The 22,211-nt window shown below is 41.4% G+C and overlaps 1 protein-coding gene and 1 long non-coding RNA gene across 6 annotated transcripts in view; one reads left to right on the top strand and one right to left on the bottom strand.

The window, feature by feature from the left end:
- The window catches only part of LOC143898988 (putative receptor-type tyrosine-protein phosphatase mosPTP-1), a 269,365-nt gene that overhangs the window by 85,277 nt on the left and 161,877 nt on the right, over window positions 1–22,211 (top strand). For all 5 annotated transcript variants that reach the window (XM_077408873.1, XM_077408870.1, XM_077408871.1 and 2 more), the window contains one exon: window positions 8,803–9,111. In XM_077408873.1, coding sequence (XP_077264999.1) covers window positions 8,808–9,111 — 304 coding nt within the window. In that variant the 5' untranslated portion in view covers window positions 8,803–8,807. The remainder of the gene's footprint in view (window positions 1–8,802; window positions 9,112–22,211) is intronic.
- Window positions 1–22,211, bottom strand: part of LOC143898992 (uncharacterized) — a 145,753-nt gene that overhangs the window by 187 nt on the left and 123,355 nt on the right. Inside the window, exon 3 of the long non-coding RNA XR_013257353.1 lies at window positions 383–453. This is a non-coding gene — a long non-coding RNA (uncharacterized LOC143898992). The remainder of the gene's footprint in view (window positions 1–382; window positions 454–22,211) is intronic.

The raw sequence follows: 22,211 nt of genomic DNA on the forward strand, positions 1-22,211 counted from the left end.
TTTAAAGTTAAATATCTCTGTAATTGCTTTTTTTTGTCAATTAAGTCAAAACTCTGTTAAAATAAAGTTTAACTATTATTTTTTTATTCACCACTCATACCGCTCTTCTGTTTACGAGCCAGACCGTTATATTCTGCTTTTACATACTTTCTGACTATTTCGTTGTTATTTTTATCTTCTACTTTTTTAATATATTTGATGATAAAGTTAAAAAATGAAAATAATCGAAAAAAACCGCTTCAAAAATAAAACTGACAAAAATGAAAGTATTTTACTTTATGCGAATATACAACAATGAAAGAAACAGCGCTTGTTCTTTTCGAATTAATTAAATATTCAGAAAAGAAAACATGTTAACTCCATTCATTTAAAAAAACTTTACCTTTTTCGATTGACGCTTTTCATTGCTTCCAAATTATCCATGTGCGGATGAACACGAAGGCGTGGAAATCGCTGAAAAAGAGTATCGTAATGAAGAAGCTTTATCGTATCCAATTATCGTCGAGAGTGCGTTCGTCGTGCGCTTTAACGAGCGTCCGCCTCTTGTGCCTGCGAATATATCGACTCGTTGCAGGAAATATGGAAACGCATGTTCCGCGTACCGGATGAGAGCATTACGTATACTTTATATTTACACTGAAGTTCCGCATCGATCCCTTACGACGGGGAGCCTATGGCTCCGTCGCGGCGCTTAAAGTATATGTATGTGTATGTGTGCGTATATATATATTTATATAAATTATTTTGGCATTTCTCGAATTTTCTATTTTTGCAAGAGTACACTTTGCGGGAGTTAAAGAAACACCTGACTCCCTTGGCTCGTAATGGCGATTTGCGCATTCAGCTCATCGTTGCGCGATTTGCTTCACAAGGCAATCGAAAATGCGATCAGCAATGAGCCATCGTCGCCGGGTGTCGAAATATCGCTCTCGCACTTTTTTTGACGCTGTCGAGACAGTAATTACGCCGATGCATGGCCGACACGACACAACGCCTCGCGGACGACACGGGAACGATCGTAATGACGCAGTAAATGAATATTTCCGTGCCGTTGTGACAGAATAGAAAAATGGCAGCAGATACGGGGAAAATTGTTAGTCGACGGCGGACGCGGGCGTTAGCACAGGCAGCGGCACGAATAGCTATATACGTTCTCTCCGTGGAGTGTATGTAAATTTAATTGCCGTTATTCCGATGGTGTTTTAGGGCGCGCATTCTTGCTTATCATATCCCGCGTCGCGACTAAGCAAACGTTGCACCGCAGTTCTCATTTGTTATTATGGGAAATGTAATTTTTATCGCCGCTGTGTTATCAGTTCAGGATGTAAGTTAAGTGAATTTCACGATGTTGTATCAAAAGCTTTTTTTCTCTTATCAGATAGATTTGAATTCGGATAAATTAAAAGTATAAAAAATACAATTATCGATTGTAATAAATTTGCTTATTAATAAAACACGTCGAAATCGAACAACAGTTTGCGTTGCGAGAAAGAAAATAGCGACTTGAAGAAAACTCGAAAGTTGAAAATATCCGGAATTCTGATCATTCTTTGATGCTTGATCGATTCTTCTCCGAGGAAGGATACCTCCAACTTCGCGCGGAATTGTCCTTCGAGAATTCCGCCCCATTCAAGGTTTCAAGACAAATTCAAGAGAAGGTTGAACGAACGAACGAACGAACGAACGAACGAACGAAGCAGTCACCGTTCGTAGAAAAGCGAGGAGGGCGCGGTTCCATTTGTTTCGTTTCCCGCGAACGCTCCATTAGCGAGAACATCGGCTATCGGATCGTACAATTCTTTCGGTTGGGAGTTTCAGTTTCCAAAAGCGGGGGAAAACTAATACCGAACGGTTTGCTCTAACAGTTTGGCGTCTATTTCGGTGCAAGTGCGATTGTTCCGTGTACACATAGACCGTTTCGACGATTAAAGCGGTGTCCACTTAGCGGTCACATGTGATTTTCCCGTATCCGTATAGAATATCACTCGGTCGAAATTTATCCCTGCAATTTCGCTGTTTGCTAATTATAAGGGAGAACAGTGTCCCGATAGAAATTTATCCGAGCAAACGGAGGAGAGGAAATCTTAGAATAGAATAATATCCATTGCGACAAAGTTCAACGAAGCCCAGCAGCGCTTGCGCTTTGCAAACATCTTCCGCGATATTCGTGTATATTTTACGGAGTTATATTAAGCGCGGCGTGTCCGTCCGGGATACGAACTATCTTGAAATCCGTTTGCTCGGACAGAAAACCAACGTTTCCTGCAAAACGTCGCTCATACGCGACGGAAATGGTACCGCATTGTACGAGCGGTGTCGGACCGTCGGAGCATCCAGATCCGATGATTTACAACGCGCGAAGAGAGAGGGGGGGGGGCGACGCGAAGGAGACTCTTCCCTCCGGCGGAGGGTAAACGCTAATTAAATTGGAAGTAATTAACGAGGGCGTTTGACCGAGTGAGCGATTAAACGAGGGAGTTTACGTACTGCGTGTCGACACGGACGATTTCCGGGGAATCGTTTGTGGATTTACGACGATTTCAACTCTAGAAATTCGTGCGAGCTGCGGCGAACGCGCGACGAGCTCTTCGCGCCCCGGCGGGAGCGTTTGTTTGTGCAAATATGCCCTGACTGATGGAAATCTACCGATGATTAATCGACCAGCGTCGGCCCCCCCCTCCCCCATCTAACGCGCGCGGCCATTCCAGGAAAATAATCGCGCGACCTCCTTATTATTGTCAGATCGACCATTCGATGAAAATGTTATTTACCGCTGCCAGATGATTACCTCTCGTGTCAGCACTGGTGCTGTCTGGTGAAACGGTGATCTTGTCTATGGACATACTCCTACGTTCGATTGAACAAAAATGAAAAAAGGAGAAAGAAAAAAAAAGAGAATGTATATGATTGTAGAGGACACTCGAGCGAGAGTGGGATGCGCGCACGTTATATACGTTGTAACAGTACTCGAGAAGTTGTTATACCATGTCAGGTGCGGGTGGCACAAGCGTTGTAAGCTAATAAGTTGTCCGTGTAATAATTTTCGGGAGTTGGTATTAAAACCGGCTTGTCTTGCTCGCGATAAATCCTTGTCTGTCCCGACTAATGTTAGGAGTTTCTGAATGGCAATCAACTGTATCAAGATCCTCTCCCTATTTTCATAAAATTGGAGAAGACTTGCGTTACGCTTCGCGCTTATCTATTTGATGACCGGCAAGAAAACGGCAGAAATCCCGGAGCGAGAAATCGTGCGCTTTTGCAGCGCGTCGCTGCCGGCGATTTACCACCGCAAGAAAGGCAACCGGCGCGGCGCGGAGAGATGAAAAAGTCTGAGTGAATTTGCGGGATATTTTTACTCATCGCGGTTTTAACCAATCCTATTTATCCTTTTAAAGACTTGGCGGGGGAAGATTTTCTCTAATTATAATGAAATGTTAATAGCGTTTCTCTTTTAGATAATTCCCGGGCATCATTTATTTGCGCTATTACAAATGAAAGCAGTTGAAGGGAGAGCTTTTTCGTTTTTATAAAAATTGCACCTGCTATTAGAATGATCGACAAACCGTTTACGTTCCTCGCTTTTATCGACAGTCCCGTTCATTTCGTGCTGAACGAACGACGGTGACGTTCGATCTTTACTTCTCGCGCGAAATTTTCCACGGGAAATAACGAAGGTCGTCATCTCGCAGTGTGATGGTTAACGGAGCGAAAATTGGCACGAAGCGACGTCGCGTACCGTTTGAGATTCTCTTAGGAAGATTGCCTTTTGCGACCGCCGCCGCCGCCGCCGCCGCCGCTTCGACTCTTCCGCGGAAGTTGCGATGTTATCATCGTCCCGATAAAAAACAAAGGACCTCGGAGGTATAATGAAAAAATATCGGCGACCGCGGGTTACGGAGTGATAAGAGACGGGAAGAGAGTGAGAAGAACGGAAGGCGCGAACGGCCGAGGGGAAATAATTTAAATCGACCTCCGGGATGGTAGGATAACCCTCTCTGTTGGATAGTCACTAACGACAATGGTGACCGGGAGGTTTTCGGGGAGAGGTGGCGGGTCAGCATTCCGCCGTATAAAACGAGCCGGACTTAGTGCAGTATCCAGAGTTAGAAAAGCAAAAGCAATTAAGATAGTTACTTGGTTATGAGACAAAAAGACGAAGCGGAACGAAGGTAGGAAGGTAATTACCGTGGTAACGGCTTGCCTCGACCGTGTGACCGTATCTCGCGAAGCGCGGTAGCTTCTGGGGAAATTAGTGCTGGAAAAATTCATGCCCGCGGAAGATTTGCGTAAATTAATTTACGGCGTACCGAGCCGGTCCCCTGTCACGGAAAAAAGGATAAAATTCAATTTTTAAGTCGGCCTCGCGACTCGGTTGCAGGTCGAGAATCCTTGATTGTTGCTTCTGCCGCGGTAATTGACGCTCGCTAAATGATACATTTGACATGCCGTGAATTCTAATAACAAGATGCCAATGGATATTCCTCTGAACTACCGACAAGTCGACTGTTCGTGTTAAAGCTAGAGCATAGACTTTCTTTTATTTAAGAGTAAGCTATTACATCGGTTACTTGAGGCAATTTGTTCTATTATTTAAAAAGTGACTTGGCGCCACTATTAAGCCACGTTGAATTACTCTTACTTGCATTTATATGGAGTGAGTCTATACGTAGCTTACGCTTTCTTTCTAAATCCCGCTGAAAACTGCTAAACAGAATTCGAAATAATGGTTCTTCCGCGACGTCGGCGAAAGGGATAGCTGCTTGAAAGCTCTTATTTCCCCGACATGGAGACGCGCATTAAGTTCTCTCGTAATATTCCTATAGCATTAAAGCAAATTTCAAGGCCCATGCGGGATTCAAGATGCCGTTTGCCTCCACTAATCCCCCAAGGGAAGTATAACGAATATTACTTTGTAAGGAATAATTAACGAGCGCGCTTGAGAGTCGGATAAAATAATTGGCCGACAGTTTGTAGTAAATATTCTCCGCGTTTTCCACGACATTCCGTCACAATCGAGGCATCACGGCGCGATTTGTGCCGTAATTAACATTAATTCTTTCGGTGATTTAACGAGCTAATGAAAAAACGCTCGATGCGCGACTCGGCGCGTCGTAAAATTCGAAAAACTATTACGTCACGTGTACCCCACTCCCTTTTTACCCCGGGAAAGAGAAATTTATGGTTTTTTCGTAAGCATGGCGGCGGGAATTGGTATGGAAACTTTTTACGACATATTTTTGACAAAGTTCGAGAAGTAACGAGACGCGTCCGCGTCGTTTGGTTCCTGCTGCCGCTACTGCCGTTGCCGTTGCCGCAGTTGTTCGGAAACTCTCGCGTGCGGAACTTCTTTCCTGCGAAGATACGAAGACAGAATCGCGTGCGAAATTTCATTTCCGCGGTGCGGGACGCGCGCAAGTCGAACGCGATCAAAACCACACCGTGCGATCGGGGACGAGCGCGATATATTGTTCCGTTACGACGCGGGACGGTGGCGGTGCGGGTGTTATCCACCGTCGAAGAAACTTTTTACATTATGTTAACTTGCGCGCGAAATGGACCCCCCCGGACTAAGGCAGCACGCGAGGGAGGGTGATTCGCGAAGTTCGGAAACGCGCCCCGCGCATGTGCCTGGTGATTGCACGACAATCCTCGGAGATCTTCCCGTTGCTCTCGTCTCCTTTCTCTCCGTGTAATTAAATTGTATCGATTACACTTCGAGGTTCGCGCAGAATAAAACGCACACGTAGCGCCAGTACGGGAATCTTTCAGCGACTGCCATTATTTTGCTGCACAGCTCGCGCGCGATCGACGTCTAAACACGGGCTCTCGAGCGCGAACGTCGAATCGCGTCGACGACGGAAATTAGTTATTAGCTTGTGAAAGTTTACGACGTTAATATTCTGAATTCGCGTGTGGATCGCGCGACGAAATGACGTGCGAAATTATATGCTAGAAGCACGGGCAGCCAGGAAACCGTTTCCTCGATATTACGCTCGAGGATTTGGCTCGCAATCGAAATGCACGCGGATGAAATTTCCGCCTTTGTTCGCAAATTTTTTTCTTTTTTTTTTGCTCGTCATACAAGAATTGTCGTGCGCCAAAATGTCCGCGATTACGGTTTTATTTTCTTGGACAATCTGCCGTGTCGATTTCACGAGCGTTCCGCGGCCGCGAATGCTTGCTCGTCGTCGCGGGTACAAACGACGGCAATTCTCGTTGAGCTGTGCGAACGCGTTATCGTTATCGCACGCGGCGTTGCGTCCACGCGTTTCTTTTCTGCTGTTTCTTTTTTTGTTTCCGTCACTTTTTGCGCCACCCTTGTGTCGCGCACCGCGCGTACTATATATCGGAAACGATCGACGTCGTTAACGGTGGCAGATTACTTTCCCGCTACGCGCTCACGCTCTACGTCGCGTCGCGGCGGCGTTTATTTCGACCTGCATTTTCGTTAATCTTCCCCGCGCATGCTTTTCTCATTCATAAGAAGTGCATTCCGTCGAGAGGTAATCGAGAGCTAACGGAATTCGCAACATACTTATACTCCTTACGCTTCCATGGATTGACGATGAAATGACGTTAGCGTAAAGGTGAGTGCGCGTAGTCCGAGTTTTTAGCGGTATATAAGAAGTTTCGCGGAGCGACGTATATGCTTTAAAATTCCGTTGAGATATCTTCTGACACGAAACGTTTCCCAGTCGATTCATTTCGTGAGTAACTTTGACGTTACGTTTGAAGAAATTTAGTTTTAAAACTAGATTGATATCATACATACACAAACAGACATATATATATATATATATATATATATATATATATATATTGGATATACTTTAAAGTTCTCGGACAGCCATCCGCATTCATAATCTCTCTAACACAGAAGGGAAAATAATTTATTTTTGATATATATATTTTTGCAATACAAATTTCTGTAGACGATGGCAAAATTCGCGATTGACATATTGGATACTTAAAAATATATAAAACAATTTGATTTGGTATTTCATAATTAATAAATAGCCGCGTTATTTAATTCAAGTGTCCTATTTTGAGCCATCAGAATGAGTTATGATGGCTTTATGATTAATGAACTAAAATAGGAGTCTTTGGCACATTTTATAAGAGCGCTTTATTGATTATGAATGTCATCATCGTGAAAAAAATCTCATTTATTCTGACGTAAACGTATACGAAAAATAATATATTATTCTCTTCTTGATGTTAATACAAGATGACTAAATTTAAATTATTTTGGTCGCAATCAGGTCATCAATCAAGCAAAATTGTTATTCGTGAAAATGCAAACAAAATGTTATTTTTATGTACTTGAGAGATAAAAGATATAAATAAAAAAAAGAGGCTTGTAGAAAAATGTTCTGCTGAGAAGTAACCAATGTAGCTTTCAAAGAGCTAAAAATGTATTTTGCATATACATTTTAAAACGAAATGAAAGAAAAGAGAGAGCGGGTGGAATAATTCAATGTAGTGAAAGAGAGAATTTATCGCGAGCATTTTCGAGATTCGAGGAAATACTATTTTGCGACAAATTTGTTATCGCGTTTGCAAAGGTAGACAAACGGGATGTCGAGTGGTAACATCCAACGACGCGGCTCAAAGGGCGAGCTGTGATTTTACGCCGATTGTAAGAAAAAGAGACCGGATGCGCTAAAGGAGCACGCTTGGCAAGGTTCGAACTTGCACTTTATGCACGTATGAATACGTACGCGTGATCCGAATACTGTTTTGCTGCAAAATCCGCGTAGCGAAAGCTTTCCGAGGGCTTTCCAGAGATTGCGGAGGGAATCCCTTCGTGAATTACCTCGCGATGACCTGCCGCATCGTCCGGCGCGGTTTCGCCACGTATACACACACGATCGACGTAGGTTTCGCCCTCCGTGATACAGCGCGGCGCATATCTATACGCGATGCATACGTGTCTGTAGTGCTTACGAAATCACGCGCGAACTCCCGGTCTGTCGTCCGTTCGTGCATGGATTTTTATAGATTTTCCGGACGACGATGTGGTTCCGCGGCCGTATAGAGAGCGAAATAGTAGTGCGCGCGTGGCACGTGTGTATCGAAGGTATTTCCCCGTTGAAGAAAAAAAATTGAACTCGTTAGAAAGAAAATTGGATGCCTGGGTATTCAGAATTCTGCGATGCAATATGGCGTAACCGCCGTGAAGCTTATTCGCGCGCGCGCGAGCTAGGGCGTCGTATATTTTGCGTTGCAAATTACGAGCCAGCGCGGCCGCGTGAAATTTTAAAAGTCGATCGGAAGCTATCCCGCCACGGTGCGCGGTGCGTTGGCCGTACTCGCCGCTTACATTAAATCCCCTCAAGTATATTTCAAGCATATACCGCGAGCGAACTGTAGCGGCTCGCCGTTGTGCGCAAGATCGCTCGTCTGCGTCGCGCTCAAATTGCGATAAACAAATATTCAAGTTTTTCTTGGAACAAGAAAGAGAAGATTTGTGGGTCCGAAGAAAAATTGACGCGCACGCCTCGCGGTGCTCAGAATTCTTTTGTGCCCGGGCTTACGAGCGAGCGGGAGTCTATACGCGTTGTAAAGTCGAAGAACGTCCCGGTCATTCACGGATTTTATTCGTTCTACGCTGAAATTGTCCTGACGCAGGTGAATCCCGGACCCGCGAGAGTCCTGTTGCGGGACCTGTCCAGCCATCCGCTTTTCGATTCTCATTCCTATATACTCCGCGACTCTGCGATCACGTTTGTTTTTATCGCGACACGATAACGTTTCGCCGTATGTACAACGAGCGTATAACGGAAAGATCTATGTCCGCAGATGCCATGAATTCGTTGATGGAGGACGTCGTCGTGGAGGCGGGGAAGAACGTCACGCTGGGCTGTCCGGGGGTGACGGAGAATTCGCTGGTGTTGATGCTCGAGTGGCGGGCAAACGGGATGCGGCTGCTCGAGTACAAGAGCAAAAGCACGACTGTCGTGCAGCGAACAGAACAGAACAGAATGTCCCTGTCGTTGAAAAATTATTCGCTGCAACTGCATCCCGTCACCGCCGCCGACAGCGGTACGTACGAGTGTCTCGTGAACAACCGGAATGCGCCGGAAGCCGTGATCAAGCTCATCGTTCGAGGTAAGTGGCGGAATGTTCTTAATCGCGCTTTCTCTCTTCCCTTCTCTTTTCCCAGATATATGTACTTTCCGTGGGAACAAACCCAGTCGGATAATATAGAACGCCGCTGACATTCATTAACAATGGAAGCTCCTTTAATTTGATCCGAACTCATATTGCAGCAAAGGATATACCTATATGTGTATATGAAGTCGAATACGGATCAATACGTTTTATTTTTTCCTGTGGTTTTCAATTAAGTGCACTATTTCTGATTATGTGCCGCTCGATAAAGTTTTTTACATTTATGAATGAGCTTAAAATAGTAAATGCAATTGTACGTGTACTTATTGTGATTAATCTCAAAAAAGAAAAAAATTAGATGTAGATAAAATTCCCGCTTCTATCTTCCCCCCCGACAATTTTTGAGATCTAAACTTGACTGTTTTTAGTTCAAATATCATTAGTGCGAATTAAAAACTCGTTCTGTATCGTATTAAGCCGTTTGATATTGCGCCAATAAGATTTATCTAGATGGTTACGTTGTGGTTTTAGTTTCATTACTCGGAGATCTATCTTCATTAAATCTATGAATTCCGGTTGTTACTTATGGACTTTGCGGATATTATTAATTAACTCACAGCACACAAATCTACAGAGACCTATGAAATCACTGGATAACGTCTTCGTCATTTTAGACATAAATTGTTTTAGATATTTTAATATTTCCTATATGAAATGTTCTAATAATTGAATTTTGCTTTTTATTATAAATAACTCTCTCATTTTCCGCAACTTCGGCGACAATATAACGTATTACTCTATCGATATTTCTTATTGTATCTGATCGAAGGAGATATAAAAGTTCAAATGCGATTCTTCTGTTCTTAGCCGTGAGTTAAAAAAGGGAAGGAACTTACTTACCTCACTTATATTGTCTTTAGCCGTTAGCTATATATATATTAAGTATATATATAGAAAGAATTTTCCGATACACGACGATTTTTTGCAGCTTGACAATTTTATTTTCTCAAGTCGAAATAAAAGATAAATATCAAATCGACTGCCTAGTATTATTTTGCATTAAAGCAAAATATTACTTTGACAATTCTTAAGGAACATTTAGAGAAGAAGCTTCAGTAGAAAATCTGACTAATAAGTAGCATAAGAATCAATCACAATACGTAAATATTTATGCCAATATATTGCTTTTGTAATAATCACCAAACATTTTAAACATCGCTGTAGATCCACCTCCAGGAATAAATTGAATTATATTCTCTCTTGCGGATTATAACCAATCTTTGAGGGGCGTATATATAATCTCGCTAACACTTTAAATCTATAAGTTTATATTTAATTTGGGATATCTCGTCTTTCGTCTAATCGAACCGAAATAAATCAATGCATTTCGAAAACTCAGAGTTTATTTATTTAATGATGGAAATTTCGATCTTGGTGAATCGGTTTTCGATTATGTTTTGGTATTTTCCGATGATAATCGAATATCCGTGACTCATTCATTGTCGTTACCGATTTGCGTTCAATGAACTAGTTTCACTGCTCAACTCGGCGAGTTTACGCAAAGTTTCGCCGTGAACTTTGAAAGGCGCAGACCGGTTCGGGCGGCAACGCCACTTTTCTTAACAACCCCGTTCGTCGCTCGTCGAGCTTCTAATGCTTTATTTTAAAACCGAGTAGCACCCCCGTCCCCTCCACCGCCCCGCTCCCCCACGCGGAGTGTTTGCTTTAAGTATTTACGCCTGATTTGAATTCGTCACGTGCAACCCACCGCGTCAAAAGCAAACTTTTCCTAGCATCCTATAGATGACGACGCCGCGACGGGTTGGAATCATGGGAGTACGCGCGGCATAACTTCAGCGGCATAAGTTTGGCCGCCGAACTTCACCGCAAAAAAAAAAGGAGAAATGAAACGGGGTCCTATCGCGTTATGTCGCGGTGCGATTTGCATTCAATGCACGATCCGTTACTCAATTTGACTAAAAAGTTTGCCCGAGCCGCTAAAATAACGTGAAATCACGCCCAACCGGGCGGGCGTCCGCGTAACTTGACGCGAAAAAGTGAACTTTGCCGTGATGCGACAATGTGGGTTCGAGGCGAATCAATGTACCGTTCGCGATCGGAGATTGCGCGAATTTACATTTTTCACGTTGCGTACTCGATATTAAGCGACCTATTCATATCGTATCTTACAAGGTGTGTATATATAATATACACATATATACATTACACCGTATATGTACATTCTACTGTACGTGCTTCTACTCGAGACTCTGGGCACGTAACACTTCGGTGGTAACCAATATTCATGTTACGTCAACCATTAAAATGAACATTTTTCAAATCTTTGCAATATAGGAGCGTACACGCACACGTCTCCTGAATACTATTCCACTTGTGGGATCGATCCTCATATTTCCCTCATTTCTGATTCTTGTAAAATTCGCATTGAAAAATTTGTGAACTACGCGCGCGCAAAGCGGACGAACAGCCAAAAATAAATTTTACATTATTACTTACCGCCGTCGATCTAACTCGTTTTACAAAGGTTTCATATTTTGTATCGTGAAATAATAAGAGAGAAAATGTGCTCTTGGCGCAGGTGTTTTTAATACCACACGATAAAAAATTACAAAATTGTAATTGTGAAGAACGACACGTATACATTTTCTGATTGCTTCCAATTTGTAATTCGAAAGTGCGCCCGAATTTTATAAATATTACCGCGTTTGCGGTCAATACTATTCACGGTATAGTTAGCAAGTTATTTTCTCGTTAAGTCGGCAGGGTCGCTCATTTGTTTTGATGAACGAGCATCGGTGAGAGAGGTGACGGATACGTGTGCCAACTCTTCGAAACGATATCACGAGCGTACAAAGGGCCCAAAGGGAACGCCCGGAACGAGCTTCGAATTATCGTCTCTCGAAGCTTCACCGCGGGGTTGGTAGCAGGGATGGTGTGTTGGTTGACTGCAGCTATGAATAAGCGCGAGTCGTTTAACAGCGTGACGTTTTTTCGGCTCGCGGCAAAACAGTTTCATTCATATGCATGACGGGATACGCGGTTCAGCTTAAAAGAGAGTGAGATGGCGGAGCGTATACGAGAAAGGGAATGCGAGGAGGAAAAGAGAAAAAAGAGATGGAGAGAGAGAGAGACAGAGAGAGAGAAAGAGGAGAACCTTCGCGGAATCTCGGTAGCGGCTAACGAGTCACGATTATTCCTTCTACTTCGCTTAACGAGCGGATGCAGATGCGAAAAGCTCCGACTTCGGCATTGATCATTGATTCATTGTTTTTACGTTTGCGTCTTAGCGAGGAGTTATTCTTGGACGGCAATATCTGGGAAGCAATGGAAAAAGATCGATCTTAATGAAAAAAAAAAAAAAGAAACGCAGTCAATAAAACGCAGACGGTTATATAAGACGCTTTCGTTCTCCGAAAGTGCACGTAGGACGTAAAATGGTAAAACGGAGGTATTCTTATGCATCACGTGTAGATGACGAGATGAACCCATGGCACAGTCGAGGAAAGGATAGTAGCTCGACTAGGTGATCCGAGAATCGAGTTCAAAATGGATAGAAGCGGAGAGGGAATGTGCTCTTGATGGAACAAATAAAATTGTTCTCCCTCGGGATTACCGTGCTGCATGCACTCGCATCTGTGTTGTCAGGATCCGTGAGAGCGAGAGCTTTTTCGCAAGATCCGCTTCCCCTCTCCGCGCTTTCCACCAGCCTTTCTCCCTTCGTTTACCTCGGTTGATTTTCGTACTAGCAAATCATCGACCTTGGTCGTCGCCGACAGTTATTCCTTCGATGGCTACCAAGCCGCGAGCGCCGTTTTTCATTCGGGCGTCTCATTTAAGACCATGACAACGACAGGGAGAGAACGGCGAGTGCTCGGCAAATGGCCTCGTTCGATTTTATTTCATGTCGGAACGTATAGGGATCTCCCGGATCTCCTCACTGCCGACAGCCAATGTGTTAGGACAGTCGATTCCATTAGAATGTGCATCCAATACTGGTGAAACGTAGGGCAGGTATTAATTCTTTAGCGCGCAGGTGCATGCACGACCGACCCTTGATCATATTAGAAAATGCGTTTCGTCGTAATCGAGATCGATTTTCTATAAAAGCTTCACGTTCAACGCGTCGAATCGCAAATTCGCCAGAAACCTGCGAGATTCTTTTAAAGATATATACGGAAGACCGTTGCACACGCGCGTTTTTATCCGTCATGTCAAAAATTTTCAATTTGGAAAAATCCGCCTTCTCGGAAATATTTTATTGCATGATTCTGCACTATCTCCGGATTTTTTCCCGCGTGTCATCGCGCGTCTCTCGTATTTCGCGAATTTACACGGTAACCCAAAAATCCGCGATACGTACATAGAGAGTATCGCAGCTTTTTTTTCGCGACGTGGCGGATCCCCGGGCTTTGCAGTTCGTAATACGATTTGTAATACAGCAGACTGAAGTAACGGCGGCCCCGTGATAAATCTCTAATAAAATATTTCAAAGGTATTATATGTCGGTATATACATATATATACTTTCTGAGATTAAGGGTGTTGGTTTTGTTTCGCGCGCGCCAAAGATGGGAGGGATCAAAGTCCTGCGGTAGGTCGAGATTTATTTTACATCGTGAGTACACTGATCGCCCGGGTGAACTTCTGCGAAACATTCTTATTGGTACGATGGGGAGTGAGTTTCTCTCACGGACTTCTTCAAGGAGGGGGGAGAACATACTACCGCTCTTCACTAACCGACGAGGTAGACTCGGTGCAATTCGAAAAGTTCGAAACGATTCGCTGAAGAGTCCCGCCCCGTACAATTCGTTACTTGGCTATCTTACGTGTGATCGAATGCTTCGAATGCATATTTCTCTTTTCCGCGAGTACAGACTTCAGATGAGATATGGATCATTTAATCGCGGCATCAGAACGCAGTAATTAATCTCTTTGTCCAATTAATTATTTTTATCCAGCGCCGAGCGTGCCGCGCTATTGATAATACAGAGAAAAGGAAGAACGTCAACTATTTGCAGAGTAATTTTTACCTTTTTCCGCGTACCAAACGTTTATAATTACATCAATTATTATTTTTACGATATTTGTACAGTTTTATCCAAATATAGTTTCCGTTTTCGCCGTTATTGCGCTTGACGTAATAAAATACAGTCTAGGAGATTAAATTAATAATAAAAATAAAATTACAATAGTGGGTTCATAAATCTAAACGAACAAAAACATATTGTGTAGTTGTATTAAGCCAATTATTTTATATAGCCGTTATGTACATGGCGGGGCGGGTCTCGTGTGAGATTCTATATGCGTAATATCAGCTTTTATTGCGGATTTAATCGACGGAAATAGAACGAGATTATTTACGCGATTGTATTTAGCTTGTTCTATGACGTTATGGGCCGACCGGTTGATTTTATGAGATAAATGACTAGTCGCGCGTCGAGCCTTGAATAAAGGCAACGATTTAACGCGCGAGCACGGTGCGCACCGCGATATAAATGTGCTCCACCGACTGGAAACTACTCCGGTTTCGAAGATAATGAAGCGTGCGTTGAAAAATGCCAGCTTTTCTAAGCCAAAGCGCACAGCTTACTTCGACAAATCTTTTGCGCAAATTGCCCGCGTTGAGCTTTAATACGTTTTATCACCTCTCCCTTAAAACGTGTCACCGACTTTCAAGATTTTTATTTTTCTACGATACCACCTAATAACTCCTACATAACTCCAACGTGTATAGCGTATGCTAATGACGCGTAACACAATATATATTTAACACAGAACTAATTAATAATAAAAATAAAAAGAAAATTATTTGTAATAAGAAATTATATTGGTTACTCCACTCGATAGCAAACAAGTTGTAGAAAAAAATATTCGGTTTGTTATATAATGTCAATTTTAAGAAAATGTTTTAAGCTATCGCGTCCGATGAATCTTCGTCTGCAACTACTGTATATTACATGTAAATGCATACATTAAGAATAAAAACTAATTATTTAATTCTTAATATATTACATATAAATGTGTATTAAGAATAAAAATTAACGTTTTCATTCTTAATGCATATTTTTGTATATAATACAGTCAGTAGCTGCAGACGCGAAGATTCGTCAGACGCGATAGCTTCAAAAATTTGCTTCCAGCACTATTTACGGTGAACTTTACGACGTGGCAGGATTCTTTTTTCGATGTTGACGAAGGGTAATTTCACTCCTGCAAATAACGAACTCTCGCTTTAATCGAGCTCTGGATAAGATCCACGAGATCGACGACGCAACGCTATGAATTATGTACCTCATGACACGGTTAATTAAGCGGTATTTAATTTGCGAACAAGTCTGTGAGAAAAGAACTTTCGCGTAGACTATGATAGCACTAACACACGTATCTCTCTAATTAAATTAATTTCTTAGAATGTAATTTAAATATTCGCTGAATTTTTAAAATAAATATAATAATTTATTGGCAGATATAGAGAAAAGAAATAATTACAAAAGCTATAACAACAACAGATAAACTATTAAAAAATGCATCACTATACAAGATTACGCAATTGTTTCATATTTCATCGCGTTAATTTTTTATAATGAAGTATAAGTACTCTAGCCAATTAGGGCTGAATGAACCAACAATATTAACTCGTTTATATTTAATATGCAACGAACAATCGCCATAGATCGCGATTCTCTTTTATAGGAGCATTAATGAATCGGGCGACGCGCCCAACTGTCATTATGTCTGAAAGCGAGCGGGCAGAGGGGATAACTCGAGTAAACTCGAACATTAGGCGGCGTTCTTACTTAGCTAAGAATCGGGAGTAAACTGCTCTTTCATAAATTAATTTCCATTAGTTCCCGGCTAACGAAAACTTACGGCCAACTATACGAACGAAGCCGCATCTAAAACCACAGCTGCCGCGCGATGCGCGTCTCTGTCGCTTTATTCAGCATTATTATTGAAATGATATTCGCGGCGCACGGCTCGTTCGTTTTTTCTGTAAACATTTAAAAGTTCGTTAATAGTCGAAGAAGTTGTCAACGTAGAGCTACGAAAGGACGGAAAAATGCTGGCGGACTGTTGCATAAATTTCCCGAACGAAAGTTTCACGAGGAAGAATTTAATAATTGCCAAGATAAATCAAGTAGATACGCATTAAAAAGTCACGGACTTTGTTAGATTTATAATAGAGAAATTAGTCGTTTTACGTCGTCGCTTTTCTATAAAGACTTTTACCATTAGTTCTGTTTAGTAAAAGAGAAATTGGTAGAAATTGAACGTGTCGCGTTCTTTCTTTTATCGGAGACTCGGCCACAGCGGCGAATCATCGGAGTGAACAACAGCGCGAATTGGACCACGAAAATCTCGACCGAAATTCAGGGAAGATCAGGAGAGAGAGGAATATTCACCGAAAATTTCAATCCGAGTCAAATGCGCTGCTGCATTTATATACGTTTCGTTGTGAGAGTCAAAGCGCACGAGTGTCCATGTGGTTGTCGATACCGAAAGGAACTTTGTAGTCGACATAGTTGAAATACTTGCGTGTACCGCGTACATGTGAGAGGCAGAGATAAAGAGAGGGAAAGAGAGATAAAGACCTGGATTTCGTAATATCTCGAATATGTAGCGGAGTATTTCATTGATGTGATAGCGTATCGATATTGAATCGATAAGTAATGTAGTCGCTTGATAAGTTTGAAACTGCCACGCGAGCATACAGCAGAGATCCCTATACGACATTCCGAGTGAGATATAGGCTTTCTTTTTAATCTTTATATTCCTTATATTAATGTTAATTCCTTATGTTAATTTTCCATGCGTTCAAGGACCTTACCCGTGAATTGCATTAAATGCATTATTCATAATTATCTTATTTAACTCTGTTAAATTATCATGAATCTAGAAATATTAAAAGGTCGTTTAATTTTCTGGAGATGAGGAATTCAAGAAATTCCAGAGTATATTTTATACAGTTTGCATTATATAGTTGTTGCAAATAAAAATGTTTTTATATATTAGCAAATTGCCACCCGCGCTAATGTAAATTGACAATAGAAAAAGTCGCCATTGGTGTGACGCGGTTAATGTCGCTCACTGTCGTCACTTAGAAGGAATTAATTGCATCGCGCAGAAACCACCGAGCGCACACGGGTCGAATGTCGAAGGTGGTTTCGCGGTATCGATGCCAAAGCCTCTGTCGGAGTTAGTCCAAAAGCCGCGGCGGGTTCAGACAAGTTTCAGAGAGGCGAAACGGACGATAGTCGCGCATTACCCCGGCGCGTACAAGTGAATAATGCAACGCATCACGTCGGTGAAACGCGGTGTGTGCTACGCCACGCCGCGGCCGTTGCAAATCTCATCCGCCGGGGGCGATCTTTACCATTCTTCACGGATCTGTTCGCCCCTTTCGACGCTTTGACGTTTACCCGGTACCATTGGCGACAGTATATCTCCCCGTTTCGCGATCTCGTTCGTGTTTATCGATATTTCATTACGCCGCTCACATCAGGAAATATAATATATATATATTCGCGAGGCGTGTGTCAAGCGACGTTGCGATTCGATTTCAATACGCGTTGTGAATGCACTGTGAATTCGAAGAGTGATATCTCGATATCATGGAACGAGAATAAGGCGCTTTTGGTGCCGTTCTCACCGCGTACGGTCTGATAAAGTCTGCATTTTCGAACGAGAGCAGGTAACGTTTTCCTTTTTTTTCTTCTTACCAAAATGAAGAAAGCAGAAATGTTTGTGATATTGGAATTTAGCGGGCAATATACGAGAACGCGTACATGGTGCTATCGGGTAGTTTAGCCTTTAAAAAGGCTGAGAGGCACGAAGAGGCTCTTAAGCTCAATATGGGGTAAGAAAGTGGATGACGTTGAGCCGTTACGTGTAAGTGTCAGAGTGGCCGATGATTGTCCAGTCGGGAGGCCATATGGTTACGTCTTACGTCACCGAGGCGACAACGATACATCGTCACCTCATTAACTGTGAGAAATATTCCCCATAATAGGAACTACGAAACGGTATCGATTTTATTCGGTAATGTGAATCCGCGTTTATGTAAATTCCTTTTACACTCATTATAAAAATTGTATAATTAATTAACACAATGAGTGTTTTCTTTTAGCGTTTTAGCACTCGTTGTTACGTTATTTATGTTATTTTATATACGTTGTATAAAATTTTAGTTGAAATTAAATTTAAAAAAAAGAATAATATACTGAAATCATTGAAAATTATATAATTATCTATATAATTATATACATTATAAAATATAAAATTTAAGATTCATTACCATTATTAACGATAATTTTTAACCCTATTCCCTCCAACGTTTTTTCCGCCCCTTTAATCTTCCAACCATGCACTTTCGAGTCCCACGTGTTTTTTACAATGTTAATAGCTTTGAAAAATTCCCCAAAAATTATTATAATATCTTTGTACCTTTATATGTTGACAAACACACATTACGACTCGTTCCATTTAAAAAATCATTTTTCCGGCGTGCGAGTGATTATCCCACGATAATTTGTTTTTCACAAAAAAAAAAAACGACTGTTAGAAACTCGTGGGACACGAAAGGGCATGGTTGGAGTGAATAGGGTTAATACTGATAACAGTATCCTGCATATAATTGGTATAATGGATCCTTTAACCATTCGCGTGAATTCAAATTGCAAAACGCGATTATTAACTATTACCAAATAAAAAGTCGTACAGCGTTACCACACGCGTTGCGAGATAACACATAAAATTGATCAAGACTGTCTCGTTGGCGCTACATTCGCGGGAAATCGCAGGGGAAAAAAGGAAATTCAGCCTTGCCCGTGTTAGGACGGCTGTAAATAATCGTTGCTGTCAGAGTATACTATAGTTTATAGCTAATTTAACCGCATTTCTCTCTTAGCATGCACGTATATGCACATGCGCTTAGGCTAATGAGTTCGTAAATGAGAAAAGCGACGCGCGTCGGACGCGTCGGCTCCTCCACTGCTCGGTTTCTTTATTTTGCGCCCCGCGTTTTTCTCGCTCTTGCGCGGTTTAGTGCGCCCCTGATCGCGGAATCGCGGTGTTAACTGCACGCAAAAACGCATTCCGCCACTGTTTGAACTCCAGTCGTCCAATTCGGGAACTTGCACGACAACTCTAACGACGCCTGAGCTCATCGTAGACGAGAAACGCGAAGCACATCCAGTTGTCGGTTCGGAACTTCAATGGAAATATCTCTTAAATAATATCTCTTCTACATGTTCTCTGAACTAAAGAAATGCTCATATTGCGCGTTGTATTAAATAATAAATTGTTTTATCGTTACGTTACAAGCAGAATCCAGATAAATGTTATACGAATACGCTCATTTCATTTCAGCATTTTTCTTTAAACTTGTATATCTGGTCCTAGCTTGTGATGCAGCGCTTATTAATCTTTTTATTGCCACTCGAACGTTTATCGAATGTTTTAAAATACCCGAAGAATTCAGACCCTTCCGAATTATTTGCCGATCGATACAAGCTAATTATAACATGCGCCACAAATTTAGAGAAATCTCCGTGAATAATGCGCTTCCAAAACACACTTCTGCAGCAAAAGTTGCGCGTTCCGGGAATACAAGGTATCCCACAATCACGGTATGATACTTTAATAGCATATTCTGAAGATTAATTACAGCCGAAAATTGTAATATGAGAATGCCGAGGGTCGCGATAATACTTTTTGATTTATAAGCGCTCAATATCCGATAGTCTCGCATCGCGAGGAATAAAATTGTACATATAATAATTTTAACAATTTACAATCGTAATGATTTTAATAATTTAAGAAAATGTGACATTTGATTGTCATATTTTCCGCGATTTAATTACAATTCATGATCGCGAGTACCTGCGAGTTATCAAAATCACATTTTCATTCCTTTTAGAATGTAAAAATTTCGAAATTGAAGTATTAATAATATAACAAATATTACATAATTTACAAATAGGTGTTCAGTTAAAACGGCAATTTTTATTACCCGAATGAGCATTTATTTATATTTAACGTCAGATTCGTAGATATAAACGCTCGTTCGCGAAAATTGACGTAAAACGCGTCGTAGGCGAGGAACGGAATATTTGACGTGAATGTTTTGAAGATATGTCGTTGATTTCACGTTACAACAAATTGATCGATGCACGGCCTTGGGCTTGAAGCGCTTGTTTTTGCACGGCGAGCCGTGTGTGCTCTCATTACGCATCGAACATTCGAGCCGGCATCAGGCAGCGATCCAGGCCGTTCCATGTCACACTACCCTACGAGACGTTGAAAGCTATCGTTTCTTACATCTATTACATCCATTACATCCATTTCCATCAATGCAGGTTAATTTATTTAATCTCGGTTTGACCACGTATAACTTACTTTTGTCTCTTTTTGATTCTTAGAACTAGAAAAAGATGAACAGTAAGTTAAACCGAGATTAAAGTTAATCTACATTGGTAGAAATGGACATTAGTGTCGTTCTCTGCTCTATTACGATTAATTATCAGTCCGCGTTATCGTTAACTCTGGCACCCTCTTCCGTAGCGGGTCGCGTATCTCGCGCCAGCAAGCCTGGTTTTTTTTTCTGCGGCGTCGCTCGAGCAAGCCAGCAACGCGACGTGAAACGAGACGCTATATTACCACCATATTACCGCTTGACACGCGAACGCGACACATACCCGCGAATCGTTAAACTTACAATGTTAACACTAACGATAATGATAATGTTGATTTGTCGATTCAATAACTGAAATAAGAAGATAAGAATCACTTTTTGTGAAAGAGTCGATGAATCATTGGTGTACCCCATGCCACTATTAATTTTCCGGAGATTGCTAGATGAAAGGATGAAGAGACATTGCGGTTATACAACACCGTTGTGTGTATCATAGCAAGATAATAATTAAATAATGGTAACATTAATTTGAATGCGAGAAAGCGTCTCACGTTTTAATGTATAAATATTTTTTAATGAGATAGTTAAATAAAACGCAGTTAAATAAAAAAAAAATGAATTCGTTATATCTGAAAGAGAAGACGAACGGCGCACAGGTTGCTCTGAGATCACATAGACTAAAAATCCCGCTGTAGGAAAAGTTCCAAGGAGATAGAACTTGGGTCCCATTATTATTAATAAGAAGCTCGCAATTATTCTTTGAAATTATTAAAATTATCAGACTGCGCTGTCGACTCCTACTATCTTTGACTGGTGAGTGTATCGAAGTGATGACTTTCGAAGCAAATATACTCGTGTATATTTACATGAAATATCACACGTGTAAAATATATTGAGAATTGCGCGTGATAAACATCGAAAGTGCCATTCAAAGTGTCGCGCGATTATCACCCGATAGATAATAATTCTCGCGATATTAATTACCACGAGTGCGTTGTGCAATGTGCAATGGAACTTCTGACTGCTCGAACAATCTAAGGGGAGGAGAAGGCCTGGAAGGTATCGGGCGATGGCGGAGCAACTGTAAGGTAAATATCTTGTTATCTACTTATTACTTGATTTATTCATGTAAAAAGTAGAATTTATACTTCACGAGTTTTGTAAATTAAAAACTTATACATTGAAAGATTTTTTTTTCGGAAATTGTTACTTTTCACGCACGCGAAATTATTTCTTAAAATCTTATTCGTTTTAAGCGCTGCTATACAATTTGCGTGTGTTTGTATTTTACAGATCAACGTGACTGCAACGTAGTCTACAACTTCACTGCTGCGTATCGTACAAGTGAGTGTTAAAGTATTTCTTATTTTTAATTGAAATAATAGATCTATCATATCGGACACATATAGACGTATATTAAGTTGAGAACGTGTCAGAAGTAAATGTAACCTGTCATTGATTGCCTTAAAATGAATTAATGGACTAAAACAGATTAAAGTCAATTATATATTTAATCCTGGAACGTATTCGAGAATTTGCCGATTTATCGGGCTTGCATAGAGCTCAGAAAAAAATTCGTTATATCAAGGCATTAATTATTGTCACTTTTATGTGTTTTATCATCATACAATAAAATATTTATTGCGATATATCAATTATTAGAG

The sequence above is a fragment of the Temnothorax americanus genome, unplaced genomic scaffold (assembly GCF_048541705.1).
Source record: "Temnothorax americanus isolate GAGA-0224 unplaced genomic scaffold, ASM4854170v1 Scaffold25, whole genome shotgun sequence".
In the NCBI taxonomy this organism is placed as follows: Eukaryota; Metazoa; Arthropoda; class Insecta; order Hymenoptera; family Formicidae; genus Temnothorax; species Temnothorax americanus.